The sequence below is a fragment of the Mytilus galloprovincialis genome, chromosome 10 (assembly GCF_965363235.1).
Source record: "Mytilus galloprovincialis chromosome 10, xbMytGall1.hap1.1, whole genome shotgun sequence".
In the NCBI taxonomy this organism is placed as follows: domain Eukaryota; kingdom Metazoa; phylum Mollusca; class Bivalvia; order Mytilida; family Mytilidae; genus Mytilus; species Mytilus galloprovincialis.
The window spans coordinates 79101330-79117097 of record NC_134847.1 but is presented as its reverse complement, the minus strand read 5'-3'; the positions used below and the strand labels follow the sequence as shown (position 1 = coordinate 79117097).

At 32.1% G+C, this 15768-nt stretch overlaps 1 protein-coding gene across 1 annotated transcript; it reads right to left on the bottom strand.

The window, feature by feature from the left end:
* Positions 1 to 1096: 1096 nt before the first annotated feature.
* LOC143049586 (uncharacterized) lies at positions 1097 to 15391 on the bottom strand. The gene is made up of 20 exons (XM_076223189.1): positions 15271 to 15391; positions 14801 to 14926; positions 14493 to 14618; positions 14155 to 14280; positions 13246 to 13371; positions 12631 to 12756; positions 12281 to 12406; positions 11967 to 12092; positions 11653 to 11778; positions 11333 to 11458; positions 11019 to 11144; positions 10256 to 10381; positions 8673 to 8798; positions 7457 to 7582; positions 6914 to 7039; positions 5587 to 5718; positions 4616 to 4747; positions 2932 to 3057; positions 1523 to 1654; positions 1097 to 1169 (listed from the first exon to the last, which is right to left on the bottom strand). The coding sequence occupies exons 1-20, from the start codon at positions 15375 to 15377 to the stop codon at positions 1115 to 1117; spliced, it is 2448 nt and encodes an 815-aa protein (XP_076079304.1). The 5' UTR covers positions 15378 to 15391; the 3' UTR covers positions 1097 to 1114.
* Between the last annotated feature and the right edge of the window lie 377 nt (positions 15392 to 15768).

Below are 15768 nucleotides of genomic sequence, written 5' to 3'. Positions count from 1 at the left end.
TAAGTCATAGTTTGACGTCGCGAAAATAACAATTTACGTTAGCAACGTAAAATGTTATTTTCGCGACGTCAAACTGATATATATATATACATATCGGGAAAAGATGCATTTTTTGACTGATTTTTATCATTCAAACTTATTTAACTTGAAAACGAGTGCATGGACCCCTATTTTTTAAAACGACATTTTGTTTCATTTTGCAGGGAGATTATCTGGACCAAATTTGATAAAACTGTAAATAGTGCCCTTTTTTTATTTTGATAAATATACAGCAAAAAATGACGTTTTTTTCTCAATTCATGACCATTTGATAAATATGAAATATGAGTTATTTCTGAATAAAAAATGCATACATTTTTATGATTATTATAAAATACAGAAATTACAAATTATTTAACAAAAAACAATATGTGTTTATCTACAAAACAAAAAAGTTATGGCTTTCTTTCGAAAGGAAAAATACGGCTACAAATCCGAATTTTGAGCAAATATACAAAATTTCGACCTCATTTAACTCAAAAAGTAGCACATGAAGGTATACTTTTTATTATATATTTGATTTAATCAGGCAAAATATAACCTATATAGAAATGTTCATCAAACTGTAAATACGGGATCAAAACTGTATCGTTTGCCCTTAATTAACACGAATTGATCTTATCAGAAACGACTAGAGTATCAAAAGGTACATATGAATTCGAAAGAGAAGACAAAGAAACGTTTTCAAACTTAAATAGGGCAAACATCAAAATAGGTAAACGCGATTTAGGAACAACCATTTTTTTTTGTTCTAAGATTCAAACATTTTCATTCTTCTTTGAAACGCTCAAACAGTCTTTCAAGTGTGGCTTTAAGGGCATACGATACGAATTTGTCTCCGATATTGCAAAGCTTATTTTTTGTCCAGGATTTACTATATTTCAGATTCTTTTGGTTTTATCAGCTCTTCAACATTTGTAGTAGCCATTAGATTTTCAAATATTTTGGCTTCGAGCATCATGCACTGACGGCCGGGACACTAATTGTCAAATTATGAATCTGGTGTAGTGAAATTGGCACCCTTAATGTTATTCTAAAAAAAAAAGACAACACAACATTGTTTTGTTTGTTTAATTTACAGCTTGCACGGACATGGTCCCTCACACTGGATTGTTGCTTGTCCATGTTGTCTGTAATTATAAAATTAAATAATTTGAACTGCAAATTGATAAACACAACTCTATACATATATATAAATAATTACTATATTCCTCCTAAATCATTTTGTGTAATATGAAGAACTATTTTCAATGCGTTACCATTTTAAAAGATTATAATTTCATAAACTGCAGAAACTTCTTTGCTTTTAAATATCAAGTGGCTTTTTTTCGAAGTACTTGATGAACAAACAGCTTGATGTCTGGGTAACATCTTGACAAATGAGAGGCAACATTAACCTACCGATATCCATATCTCGTCACAAAACCATCTGAAGGATGCAAATTAAGGTAACAAATGAAAATAAGTCATCAACAAATCTTACCCACACGCAGCAAAACATTTATTGATAAAAGTTTCTCCATGTGAGGCACATACAGGGTGCAATCCCGCTGATGAACACTTGTGACAGTCGTATCCACAAGGACATTTATGGTTGCAGCTAATTCCAACGTTCCTAGAATAAACAAAAATGACAATTAATTTCCAATGAAACCCGATATGTAACTAAACTAGAACAAGTGTCACTGATTTAATGCAATGAATGCAGTTTATTATGGCAACAAAGTGAGAGGTGTAGCGTAATAAAACCAGGTTTAATCCACCATTTTCTAAATTTGAAAATGCCTGTACCAAGTCAGGAATATGACAGTTCTTGTCCATTCGTTTTTTATATGTTTTGTCGTTTGATTTTGCCATGTGATAATAGACTTTACGATTAGATTTTCCTCTGAGTTCAGTATTTTTGTGATTTTACTTTTTACTTTTTAATCTTTAATTATGATTTAAAGCCTTGACGAAAAACGCACACCTTCGTCATTATAAAACAGATGTACTGTACATTCTTACACAAGAACACCACTGTCATACCATAAAACAACACATAATTGAAAATTGTTTTATATCACACAGCGTTTCAGAAACTCAAAGTTTGTCGCGTGACATTATTTTTACTTTCCTCATGTTCCTGTGTATAAGAAAAACATTACTGCGTGTACTGGATACTATAGTGGAACCGTATGACAGTATACATACGCATGTAGAGGAAGCGAAGCTTTTCTTGTCAACTTATTTTTAATGAATTATATGAAAAAGCTTAGCGTTTATACTTATTGCCACTGTTTTATATATTTTTTTAATTTTCATTCTTACTGCTTTTTCACCTATGATCGAGGTATCGTTGAGATTATATGACTCTACGCAAAAGATGTCTAAAACGTGTAAAATATGTGCATATTGTGTAAAAATGCCTTTCCCTGTTCACAAATTACTGCCTACGATATTTCCCCGATACATACATGCTCCTAATGTTAACATCTAAGTCGTCCTAAAATGAGACCATCTAACATCAAAGTTAAGCTGAAGATAGGCGCTTGACTTTGACGCATTTGGCACAACTTTTTTGGAATTTTTGGTGCTCAATGCTCTTCAACTTTATACTTGTTCAGTTGTTTGGCTTTTTTTTACTATTTTGATCTGAGCTTCACTGATGAGTCTTATCTAGAAGAAACGCGCGTCTGGTGTATCAAAATATAAACCTGGTACCTTTGATATCTATTTGAAAGATTAATACACATTTCCTGTTTCTGAATCCGATGTTTCATGAGTTACTTTATTGTTCTTGTCCATAATTAGAAATAACCTAAAGTTATTGGTTGAATGCAATTATTTAGTAGTTATCTTTATATCTACATTTTTACCATTCAAAACAAACTTTTAAAAAAGCATACGTACGCACAACCTGCAAGGCAGCTATTCAAATAGGATTTTCCATTTTCCCCACAGACAGGTTTATAATCCTTGGTACAGGTACACGACTTTGGACATGGGCACTTACTTTTACACTGGACTTTCTTCCCCCTTAAATATAAAACAAAAGTTTGTTGTGGTTGCATTGCCGAATTCATATAACTCCATAGTAACCATATTGCACCAATAACCGCTTGTTGTTGAAAGAGCAATGAAGTCTTCACCTTCCTTTTTTTCTGATCATTCATCACTATGCATGTTTTTCAGAAGAACAAAAACGTAAGGATACACAAACATTATACTATATTAACAGATGAAAGAAGTAAATTTATGGAAAAATTGAAGAAAAAAACCCATATAAAAACGAACAATTAAGTTATATAAAAGCATGCAACCAGTTCCCACAAAATAAATCATAATAAACATAAATTATTGTCCAACTGTTAAAAAGGTCTCAACAAATGAAACATAAATTCGATGTTTTACGAGTATGAAGTTAAGCATGTGTACAACTTTGCAATAGGTATTCTGTAATCGTTTGGGGTCGGTTTAAATCTATTTTGATATGATTCAATCTGGATTCACAACAGAATTTGTGGAACTTTATAAGAAACATTCACATAAATTAACCTCAGTACTATCTGTTCCTTAAATGAACGAATGTGAAAAACTGTCACAATTTGTACAAATTTAATACCTCGAGGTCTATTTTCAAACATATAAATATGGGGCAGAACCATGAGAAATTACTTTTTTTCTGAATTTATTTTCTGTAATCGTTTACCTTTACTCTGACATTTTGTGCAGCACAAACAGTTTATATAGCAAATATATAATTCCTTATAAATCCATGCGAGTCAAACGATTTAAGCGTTCAAATGTATTCCAAATATTACCTAGATGTTAAGATTAGAGCCGATATATAATGAATTACAATGCTTTTTTTAAAATAAATTTTCAGGGAAGCATCGTGATCAACTGTTATTCAATTTCTATTTCCCTAATGGGTAGGAGTTTGCAATGCTGATCTTTGTAAAAACTGACTGAAAAAGAATAAACAGAAAAACGTAAAATAACAAAAATACCAGACTCTTCAGAAAATTCAAAACAGAAAGTCTTTGATCAAATGCCAAAATCAATAGCTCCAACACATCGAACAGTTACTCGACACCTCGACATATAGGTCAATAATGCCACAATACTAACGGTATACACTAAGACCTACTGAGAGTTTACTTAGAAATAGAGTATAGTGTGAAGGTACTGTAGGACAAGCTATATTACATTGATTTTGTATTAACATAAAGGTTATAATTGTTGCCCTAAGTTAGTTGGCAAATACTTCATACATGTTCGGGTGCAGGGGCGCATCCAGCCTTTAAAAAAAAAAAGGGGTTCCCAATCCATGATAAAAAACTATATGTCCCATTCAAATGCATTGATCGTCAAAAAAGGGGGTTCCCTGGATTCACCATTGAGGTGATACACATTAGGATACAATGCGATAATTATGACTTCAACTCTGTTGTAGTTTAAAAAAAAACCCGTATAAATTAATTGTAGATGTGACCTTTACTATGTGTAAGTTATTTAACATATTCAAAATTATTATTACATGCATTTCTGTATGTATGTACTAAGTGAAATCAATATATTGGAATATACTTACTGACATTCTGCAAAACATGAATTTATATAAGTAAAGTGGTCTGTTCCACACACTTGTTGCATTCCTTCAGAAAGGCAGTCGTGACAATTATGATGACACGGGCATGTGCCATGGCATGCTACTAGTACATGTCTAAAATAAAATGAATTAGATATTTTATATATTACTAGTTAAATATTTTTGAAGTGTACATACAATCAAAAACATAAAAGTTCAACAATCCTTATTAAGAAAAAAAGTTCTAAAACATGATTACTAGAATTCACTTTTCCACTATACAAACAATACTTAACGAAAAGATGTTGTAAGTTCCTCGCTATTTAACCTAATTACTCGGGGAATATGATCCGTGATTTATTTGTGGTCAGACAAAAAGATGAAGTATTGAGGATTTATCCATTCAGAGAGATATTTTTGCTCAGATCATTATCAAAAGTCAGGATTCAGTACATTGCTTTTTCAATGACAACGGTAAGGGCGACCAAGATCATACATGTTTGGTGAACATATATATTAAATTATTCTGCATAATAGTCTTGTTTCCTATGAAACAAAACTATGGATAATAAGAGTTCTTGAGAACAAACATTACATAATATTGTTTACACCTTCATAAGATATTTCCTGGAACTTAGACATCATATGGTTTCACAATATGTGTTCCTTTAAACTAAGAGTGTCGTGTGTTATGAAATATTCGATGTCATTCTGCGTGGTAGATTCTGCGTGTGACGTATAAACTCGTTAATATAATACATACCTTGCAAAACACTTGAAGTAATTTGATGAAAATACTGACGAAAGGACAGACGAATAAGGTTGTTCCAGTAGAGTTTAAGTGGTTTATAAAATTTGAAAAATATGCAAATAGTAGCTACAAATTTTAATTGTTATCTAATTCTTATTTGAATCGTAACATTGCCTATCTTACTTTATTTTAATTGCAGTCATTCTATGATTTATGTACTTACTTGCAGTCGGCTTGACATTTGTTGCCATAGGTATTGCCATCAATTCCACAAACAGGTTTATGTTCCTTCGTACATATGCAGTTAGAGTAACTCTTACAGGGACAGTTCCCTTGACATGCAATTGGTACCTTCCTACAAGATAAAGTACAGCAGTAAATACGGAACTACAAAATATTTAAAAAAAATCAATAGAATCAAACATATACTAGTAAGTGAAAAAAGTCAACATAAAAGATCCCAACAAATACCAACAAATTCGTAATACATTAAAATAATGAAACGTGTTATAAAATAGAATATATGAATGCTACTCGAAAACGAAATAGATTGCATGACGGTACGTTGTGTAATGAAACTTTCTCAACTCTCAACAGTTAAATATAAAATATTGAAATTCATTCTGAACCTACATACTACGTCTAGGTATGAAACATCGTGTCCTGCATGATGCAAAAGGGTGTTATATCGGAAACACACTGACGGAAATTAGGAATCCATTGCAACGTTTAAAAAATGCATGAAGAAATTAAACTGACAGGATCTAGTCCCTTCCGCACCAGTACGAAAAAATGGGCGAGACATATATGCATGTACGAGAGATGATTCGTTATTAAAATAATTTGATTCGGTAGGTTTATCTATGAGACAACTATCCATCGTACAACCATACAAACATTGTCGAGGACGGACAGGCTTTAGAAATTAGCAAAACTATTCCAGTTAGATATGATATAAAGAGACTGGTTAGAAAATTTTGAAGAAAAAAATCAACATAACAAATAACGGAATAATTTTAGTTATCAACAGAAAGATAATTATAAAAGACAGTATCCAACAGCTATAATTGTATTATTATGTGAATTATTTCATATAACACAATAAGTAATCATTAACAAAAAACCTTGATGAAACAGCCGCATTTTTGCGCCTGTCCCAAGTCAGGAGCCTCTGGCCTTTGTTAGTCTTGTATTATTTTAATTTTAGTTTCTTGTGTACAATTTGGAAATTAGTATGGCGTTCATTATCACTGGACTAGTATATATTTGTTTAGGGGCCAGTTGAAGGACGCCTCCGGGTGCGGGAATTTCTCGCTACATTGAAGACCTGTTGGTGACCCTCTGCTGTTATTTTTTATTTGGTCGGGTTGTTGTCTCTTTGACACATTCCCCATTTCCATTCTCAATTTTACATATAATAATAATAATAAATCCCAATGTAATGCGCAGTCAAACATATCAGAAATCCTTTGTGATCTTATGGAGCTCAAATGAATTTAAACCCTGATACGATATCAATTGATAATTGCACATGGATGAATAAAACTCACTGACACCCTGCTTGACATTTATTTCCATACGTCTTTCCGTCCTTTCCACAAACGGGAGCATGCTCTAAAGTACAGATGCATGGTGGTTTACACGGACATTTACCATTGCAAGCCACGCCTACTTTGCTGAAAGAACGAAATTACAACGTCTTCGAAATCTTGTTTTCAAACTATCCACCAAATAACTTTTAGAAGAAAAATGTCGATAACATACGCGTTTCAGAAATAAGAAAAACCAGTTCTGTAAAATATGCTAACGGGGTCCGAATAACGAAATTTGATACAAAACTGCATATAAAATTATGACATAGTTCAAGTTATCAAAATTAAACGAAAGACTGATATAACAGATGGATGCCTAGCCAACAACTATAACATGACTTCATCTTGTACCATAAGCAATCATTACGAAAAACACCCTGGTAAAACAGCTTAAATATAATTTATAAAAAATAGTGCGCAGTAAAATATATCATAACTCCCGTTTGTTAAAACACTGATATAATATTATTGCAATATTGCTTATGAATGTATAAAACTCACTGACAGCCCGCTTGGCATTTATTTCCATACGTCTTTCCGTCTTTTCCACAAACGGGAGCATACTCTAACGTACATATACAGGGTGGTTTACATGGACATTTCCCCTTACAAGCCACGCCCACTTTACTGAAAGAAAAAACAACAATGTTCTCGTAATCATTATTAATTATAATCAATTAACATTAAAAATACACGCTACGTCAACCTTACTGAAATATAAAGGATGTAGAGATTATGAGTACAAATAGAGATCGAAATGTTCAACACTCCTTACTGATTAAATATCTGAACTGTTTATATTTGTCTCTTATTATTAGTTTTAAAACTTGTAATCCGTTCCCTTAAGTCAATTTGCTTCATATTGCTTGTCACATTTACATACAAAAACAAATTAACTGTAACAGCTTTATATTACTTCACATCCAATATTAATATTCTATGGATAAGTTTTTTTTTTCATTTTCATTTCAAATATACCGTTTTGTGTAATTAATCGTAAATAGTTATCCCTTCGACGTAGTTAAGATATTCATTTATTGATGGTTGAAGACCAACATGTATAAACCTATAGGTTGTATAGACAGATAGAACCTTTGTCACTGACTGACGGCTATGAACATTTTCTACTATGGACACTCTCAAACATTGTAGACTAAAATATGATGCATGACAGTAATCTGTTTTGTGATATGTCTTGTTTACAGTCTTTCGCTAATTCAAATCAGATCTTAATTTTGGTATTTGAAGTTCTATTTATCTGTTAAAGTTTTCATAATAATACGCTAGTGAACTAAACAGTCAAATACGAGACCCATTTTATTGATTAATTGATAGATTATAATTGGATAACGCCACTTTAAAAACTCTTGGCTGGTTCGTGAAGGAAGTAGAAGAACGTAGAGGCAGAGGAACTGGCAAGATTGAAATCGAAAGCACATGTTAAAAGATCATGTGTAGCTTACATTATTGCAGTCTTATAACACAAATTAGTGGCATCTGAATGTTTAACCAGTGAATGATATGAAACTCAAAATGGTAATGAAACACATATATAACAGTAACTCTCATAATATTTACTATTCAATTAATAATTTATTAAGCAGGCAATTAAATCTACCATGGGAGTTTCTGGTTTAATAGTCTATAACTTGGTACACATAATTACAAAAACATGGAAAAACGTGCTATAATCTAAACATATTGGACTTAAACTTACTGACAACTAGCTACACATGCATTGCCATAAGTCTTCTTATCTTTACCACAAACAGGATCATAGTGAGCCGTACACACACAGTCTTCTTTACATGGACATTTTCCTTTGCATTTTATATCTATCTTCCTACAAGTAAATCCAATAAAGTGTAAATAGATTTTTTGTCCACACATTAGGTTTTAGTTTGTTTCAGGAAAAATCTATTTTCCTTTGATTTTCACGTTTGAAAAATTATCTGCTATTGGACATAAGAAAAACTTATTTTAAGCAAATGTGAAATTATTTAAATTTTTTCAAAATTATGTAAATTTTAATCTTTTTGATCTTTTGGTCCTCGATGCTGTTCAACTTTGTACTCGTTTCGGCTTTCAAACTTTTGTATCTGTGCGTCACACATAGGTCTTGTGTGGACAAAATACACTTCTGGCGTATAAAAATTTTGAACTTGTTGCCTTTTGTTGGCTGTTGTTCGTGTGATTCTTTGTCAATTGTGTTCTCCAATTTATTTATATTGTAGTCCTGTGTTGTCATTTTGATGTTATATTTCATATGGCCATAAAAGTGCGAGGTTTGGCATGCCACAAAACCAGGTTCAACCCACCATTTTTTCCTTTAAAAATGCCCTGTACCAAGTCAGGAATATGGTCATTGTTATATTATAGTTCGTTTCTGTGTGTATTACATTATAACGTTGTGTCGTTTGTTTTCTATTATTTTTGAGTGTAAATTCACATTGCGATAAGACGTGTCACGGTACTTGTCTATCCCAAATTCATGTATTTGGTTTTGATGTTATATATATATGTTATATTTGTTATTCTCGTGGGATTTTGTCTATGTGTGTTACATTTTAGTGTTATGTCGTTGTTCTCCTCTTATATTTAATGCGTTTCCCTCGGTTTTAGTTTGTTATCCCGATTTTGTTTTTTGTCTATGGATTTATGAGTTTTGAACAGCGGTATACTACTGTTGCCTTTATTTATTGATAAATGAACAGGTTGATGTAATGTAGACACTTTAATGCAGAAACATTAAATACTATGATATTTGAGGTCATATCTATCCTTGAACCGACATTTCGCAAACAATGACTTACTAGACTAACTAGACAGAATTTGGTCTAAAATAATAAGAGCCAAAGCTTAAACCAATACCATAAGATATTTAAAAAACCATAAAAGTATCTTTGTAAAAATCATTGACTAGCAAAATATATCTTAAGGTAAAGCCCTGGATCATATACAAATGACAAGATTTGGAAATGAAGAGAGCATGTTCTAAAGTGAAGTAGTTTGAAAACCTCATGTAAATTAAAAAAAATGCCAGTCAAAATAAAAAAAAAATACATAAGCTTACTTCTGACAATCTGATGTCTGTCTTTTGAAGATATGTATGATTGTATTTGTATGATATATATTTTGTTGTGATTTTCCAATATAGGGGTCTAAAAAGAGATCAGTCATAATTTCATCTAATCTTAAATGAACAAAAGAAAGTATAGTTTAACCGAAATTCAAAAGTACTGTTTCTTATATCTGACATTTTTATTACGATTTATGTCTTGTACACAGCTCCAAACTTACGCACATCCTGCCATGCATTTATTGCCGTATGTCTTTTTGTCTGTTCCACATACAGGGGCGTATTCCTTAGTACACAGACAAGGTGGTGGACATGGACACTTTCCGTTACAAGCTATTTCAACTTTTCTATAATAGTGATAAAGGACTTTCAAGTTCAGATTTGACATTGTTAGATATCGAAAATAAGGTTTAGAGAGTATTTTTTTACTTTTTTTACTGAAAATTTTTCCAATTAAATTGAATGCCATATAGTTATCAACCACTCATTGGACGCTTTCCTACATTTCTGTAATAAACCATTGGTCTTTCTTATATTCATATTTTTTATTTTTTCCGACGTAACAATATCTTTATTGCATATTTGCTGTAACAATTTACTAAGTTTACAGCTTTAACTTAGTATCCCTCATGTTAGCTTACCTAATAGTTAAGGGAAGCACTATTTGGCAAGGTATTATTTTTTCATAATATTAGTATTCATAACATAAGTCATTTCACAAAATATATTTGATAAATTATTGTGATTACACATGCATAATATTTTGTTTCTTTTTCTCTTTTTCATAGTACATATTTTTGAAAATAGAACATTAGCTTGTGATAACTTATAGTCTTTTCTGCAACATTTCATGAAAACATCGACTCTCAAACCGGTTTACTGCTGTGTATACAAAGGAGGAAAGCAAGTCTTGAAAAGATATTTCTTACACATTCAATAACATAATTATCATTGTGTGAACAACTAAATCAGCGGCAAACTTACGCACATCCAGCCATACATTTATTGCCGTATGTCTTTTTGTCTGTTCCACATACGGGAACGTACTCTTTAGTACAAACACAAGGGGGTGGGCATGGACACTTTCCATTGCAAGCTATTCCAACTTTTCTGTAATAAGATAATAGTTTTTCATATACATATTGTTTTTGTTAATGTAATGCATCGTTGTTAAAATCATATAAACCAATCGTATTTAGGGTAAATACAAATATCATTTCAATATTAGCTTCTCGTCAAAAGACTAACAAACATTTTAACTAAATATGAGGTAAAGCCGACTATGGCTGCTAACTTACGCACATCCAGCTACACATTTATTGCCGTATGTCTTTTTGTCTGTTCCGCATACAGGGGCGTATTCTTTAGTACAAACACAGGGGGGTGGGCATGGACACTTTCCATTGCAAGCTATTCCAACTTTTCTGTAATAAGATAATGGTTTTTCATATACATATTGGTTTTGTTAATGTAATGCATCGTTGTTAAAATCATATAAACCAATCGTATTTAGGGTAAATACAAATATCATTTCAATATTAGCTTTTCGTCAAAAGACTAACAAACATTTTAACTAAATATAAATAAGAGGTAAAACCGACTATGGCTGCTAACTTACGCACATCCAGCTACACATTTATTGCCGTATGTCTTTTTGTCTGTTCCACATACAGGGGCGTATTCTTTAGTACAAACACAAGGGGGTGGGCATGGACATTTTCCATTGCAAGCTATTCCAACTTTTCTGTAATAAGATAATGGTTTTTCATATACATATTGTTTTTGTTAATGTAATGCATCGTTGTTAAAATCATATAAACCAATCGTATTTAGGGTAAATACAAATACCATTTCAATATTAGCTTTTCGTCAAAAGACTAACAAACATTTTAACTAAATATGAGGTAAAACCGACTATGGCTGCTAACTTACGCACATCCAGCTACACATTTATTGTCGTATGTCTTTTTGTCTGTTCCACATACAGGGACGTATTCTTTAGTACAAATACAAGGGGGTGGGCATGGACACTTTCCATTGCAAGCTATTCCAACTTTTCTGTAATAAGATAATGGTTTTTCATATACATATTGTTTTTGTTAATGTAATGCATTGTTGTTAAAATCATATAAACCAATCGTTTTTAGGGTAATTACAAATATCATTTCAATATTAGCTTTTCGTCAAAAGAGTAACACACATTTTAACTAAATATGAGGTAAAACCAACTATTGCTGCTAACTTACGCACACCCAGCTACACATTTATTGCCGTATGTCTTTTTGTCTGTTCCACATACAGGGACGTATTCTTTAGTACAAACACAGGGAGGTGGGCATGGACACTTTCCATTGCAAGCTATTCCAACTTTTCTGTAATAAGATAATGGTTTTTCATATACATATACCAATATTGTTAAACATAGAAAATAAGCTTGTGAGATTGTTGTTGTTAATGTAATGCATCGTTGTTAAAATCACATAAACCAATCGTATGTAGGGTAATCACAAATATCATTTCAATATTAGCTTTTTGGCTTTAGAGTAACAATTTTTAACTACACATGAGGTAAAACTAACTACGGCTGCTAACTTACGCACATCCAGCTGCACATTTATTGCCGTATGTCTTGCTGTCTGTTCCACATACAGGGGCGTATTCTAATGTACACACACAAGGTGGTGGGCATGGACATTTTCCATTGCAAGCTATTCCAACTTTTCTGTAATATGATAATGGTTCTTCATATTAAGATATCAATAGTGTTAAACATTGAAAATGAGCTTATTATAAGTGATTTTTGTCCTTCTAGAACTAAATGGTGCAATTAAATCGAATGCCAAATAGTTATTGACTATCCATTAAACACCAATGGTGTTGAAGAAATTTTCCTAATTTTGACATTAAAACTAGATCTCCCCAGCTACATAAAGCAAGGTCAAAATACTTCAACGAATGATTCAATATGTGATTGTCTTGTACTCTTATATCAGTGATACTACATCAGAACAGATTTCACACAGATACGTCATGACCTTTTATTGTTGTTTATCTGTTTTATTAAAACACACTATATACAATAATTTTACTCTCGTATGTTTCAGAATGTGCATGTCCTTGTAAACATATGTATGCATATGCATTCTGGTTACACAAACAAGAGCAACATTTAACCTTGAATACACAATGGATTATATAATAGTCAACTTACACACATCCGGCAGTGCATTTATTTCCATATGTCCTTTTGTCTGTTCCGCATACAGGGGCGTATTCTTCAGTACAAACACAAGGAGGTGGGCATGGACACTTTCCATTACAAGCTATTCCAACTTGTCTGTTATAAGATAATAATTTTTAACACAAAGTTGTCTATATGGTTAAACTTGTAAAATAAGCTTGTGGTATTGTTTTAGTCTAATATGCACCATTTATGTAATGCATCGACTAAGACTGATTTTGACGCTATCTTTTTATTGCGGATGATATCATAATTTCTTTAATTTCTTTAAACTTAAAAATGTGTATAGAAAAAATTCTTCAGGAAATATTTACTTTGAAAAAGGCCTCATTATATTTTAAACTAAATGCTTGATATACCACCCTATTCCTTTCAAAACATACATTTTTGTAAAATTAAATATCAGTTACTTTCAAATATAACGTATACTAAAACATGAAATATAGTGAAATAACGATCATAGGTATAATTCAACACAAATAAACAAGTTATTACTACGACTACAAAACTTGATGGGTAACTCTTCACATAAAAAAGTCTACCAAACGAGAGAAATAAAACAGGCACAAATAGGCTGCCAAGAATTATTCTTATGACAGAAGCAATATTTTTATCTGGATTTTTTCAGTGCTACTTGTTTTTCTTTATTGTAATCCAACTATGTTGTGCTGTATATCTTGTATTTCAAATATAACAAAAAACAAAACCGGACGGCATTGTCTTAAACTTTGAGAAAAAGTTCCTTTGTCGTATTGACAAACCCTTAGGTGAAATAATACCACACAATTGTGCGTTGTATTATAGCATTATTTGCTAAAAAAAATATGACAAACAATGTAAGTAAACATGAGGTAAAATTGATAACAGCAGCTAACTTACGCGCATCCTGCCATACATTTATTTTCATATGTCTTTCTGTCCGTTCCACATACAGGAACATACTCTTTAGTACACACACAAGGGGGTGGACATGGACACTTTCCATTGCAAGCTATTCCAACTTTTCTGTAATATGATAATAATGTTATATCATATATCAGTATAACGTTATAAATTGCTATGAAGGAATGAGAAAAGCGCATTTATACGCTGACATATCTTAGTCAAGGGTTCTTACAACATATTTAATACAATTATAATTATTGTGTAATAACTAAACTTTAAATGTTACTTGACATGCTAAATTTGAGGTACAATGTCCAAAGCAGCAAACTTACGCACATCCAGCCATGCATTTATTGCCGTATGTTTTTTTGTCTGTTCCACACACAGGTGCATACTCCTTAGTACAAACACAAGCGGGTGGACATGGACACTTTCCATTGCAAGCTATTCCAACTTTTCTGTAATATAGTAATGGTATATCATAAAAAGATATTAATATTGCTTAACGTTGAAATGAATTTGGGAAATTGTTTTTCTGCACCATGTTATTGCTAAATGAATACAATTATCATAAGTATCAAATGAATTTAAACAAATGTAAGAAAATACAAGGTACAATTGTCAACAGCTTCTAACTTACGCACATCCTGCCATACATTTATTCCCGTATGTCTTGTTGTCTTTTCCACATACAGGGTCGTACTCCTTAGTACAAACACAAGGTGGTGGACATGGACAATTTCCATTGCAAGCAACTCCAACTTTGCTATAGGATAAGAAAATAAAATAAATGAAAGGTAAAGGATTGTAAAGATTTTTTTTTACCTCTTGCAACATACGACGCAATAGCTTGTAAGATTTAGTTTCAGCATTCAACATTTTTGTATTAACTACTTAAATTTGGACGTTGAATAAGGAAAAAAATACATTGAATATGCCCTTGACAACAGAACAACGTACACATGTATTTTCAACACGATTTCTTGAAATAGCATCTCAAAAAAAATATTACTAGATTCTTTATTCTTATAATAAAACTGTGATTAATATGATCTGATCGATGAGCCACTGAGACACTAGTTATATATCAATTTTCAACTTTCTACTCACACACATGTTGCCATACATCTATTGATGTAGGTTCTATTATCAGAACCACACACAGGTTTATAGTCTTTAGTACAATAACAATGAGATGAACAAGGACATTTCCCCATGCAATCCACTGAAACTTTCCTGTAAAACCCAAGACAAACAACATACTATAAGTTTTTTGGTTCGCTACTGACCCCCTACGTATCCATAGAGGGTTAGTAAAATCCATAAGGGGTGAGTCTGGAGGTCAAATCCCCTATGGATTTTATTCACCCTCTATGTTTCGAAGGGGGTCAGTAGTTAACCGTATAACGAATTTATCGCACGCTGGACTTTTTTATGCGTTTTGTTTAAAAATAAACAATGAAACACAACAGCATTAATAGATGACGTCAATATTACCGCGTCACGAACCCCCTATGAAATTTACTAACCTCCTACGGTCTCATAGGGGGTCACCATGTGACGACGTTAAACCAATCACAACTTGATAATTTACCCGCGGTGCGATAA

Coding starts and splice junctions, on each gene's coding strand:
- LOC143049586 (XM_076223189.1), bottom strand. CDS start 15,377: ATGGGGAAATGTCCTTGTTCATCTCATTGTTATTGTACTAAAGACTAT. Junction 10,382..11,018: donor AAATGTATGGCTGGATGTGC/GTAAGTTTGCCG, acceptor TCACTATTATAG/AAAAGTTGAAATAGCTTGTA. Junction 4,748..5,586: donor AAATGTCAAGCCGACTGCAA/GTAAGTACATAA, acceptor ATTTTATTTTAG/ACATGTACTAGTAGCATGCC.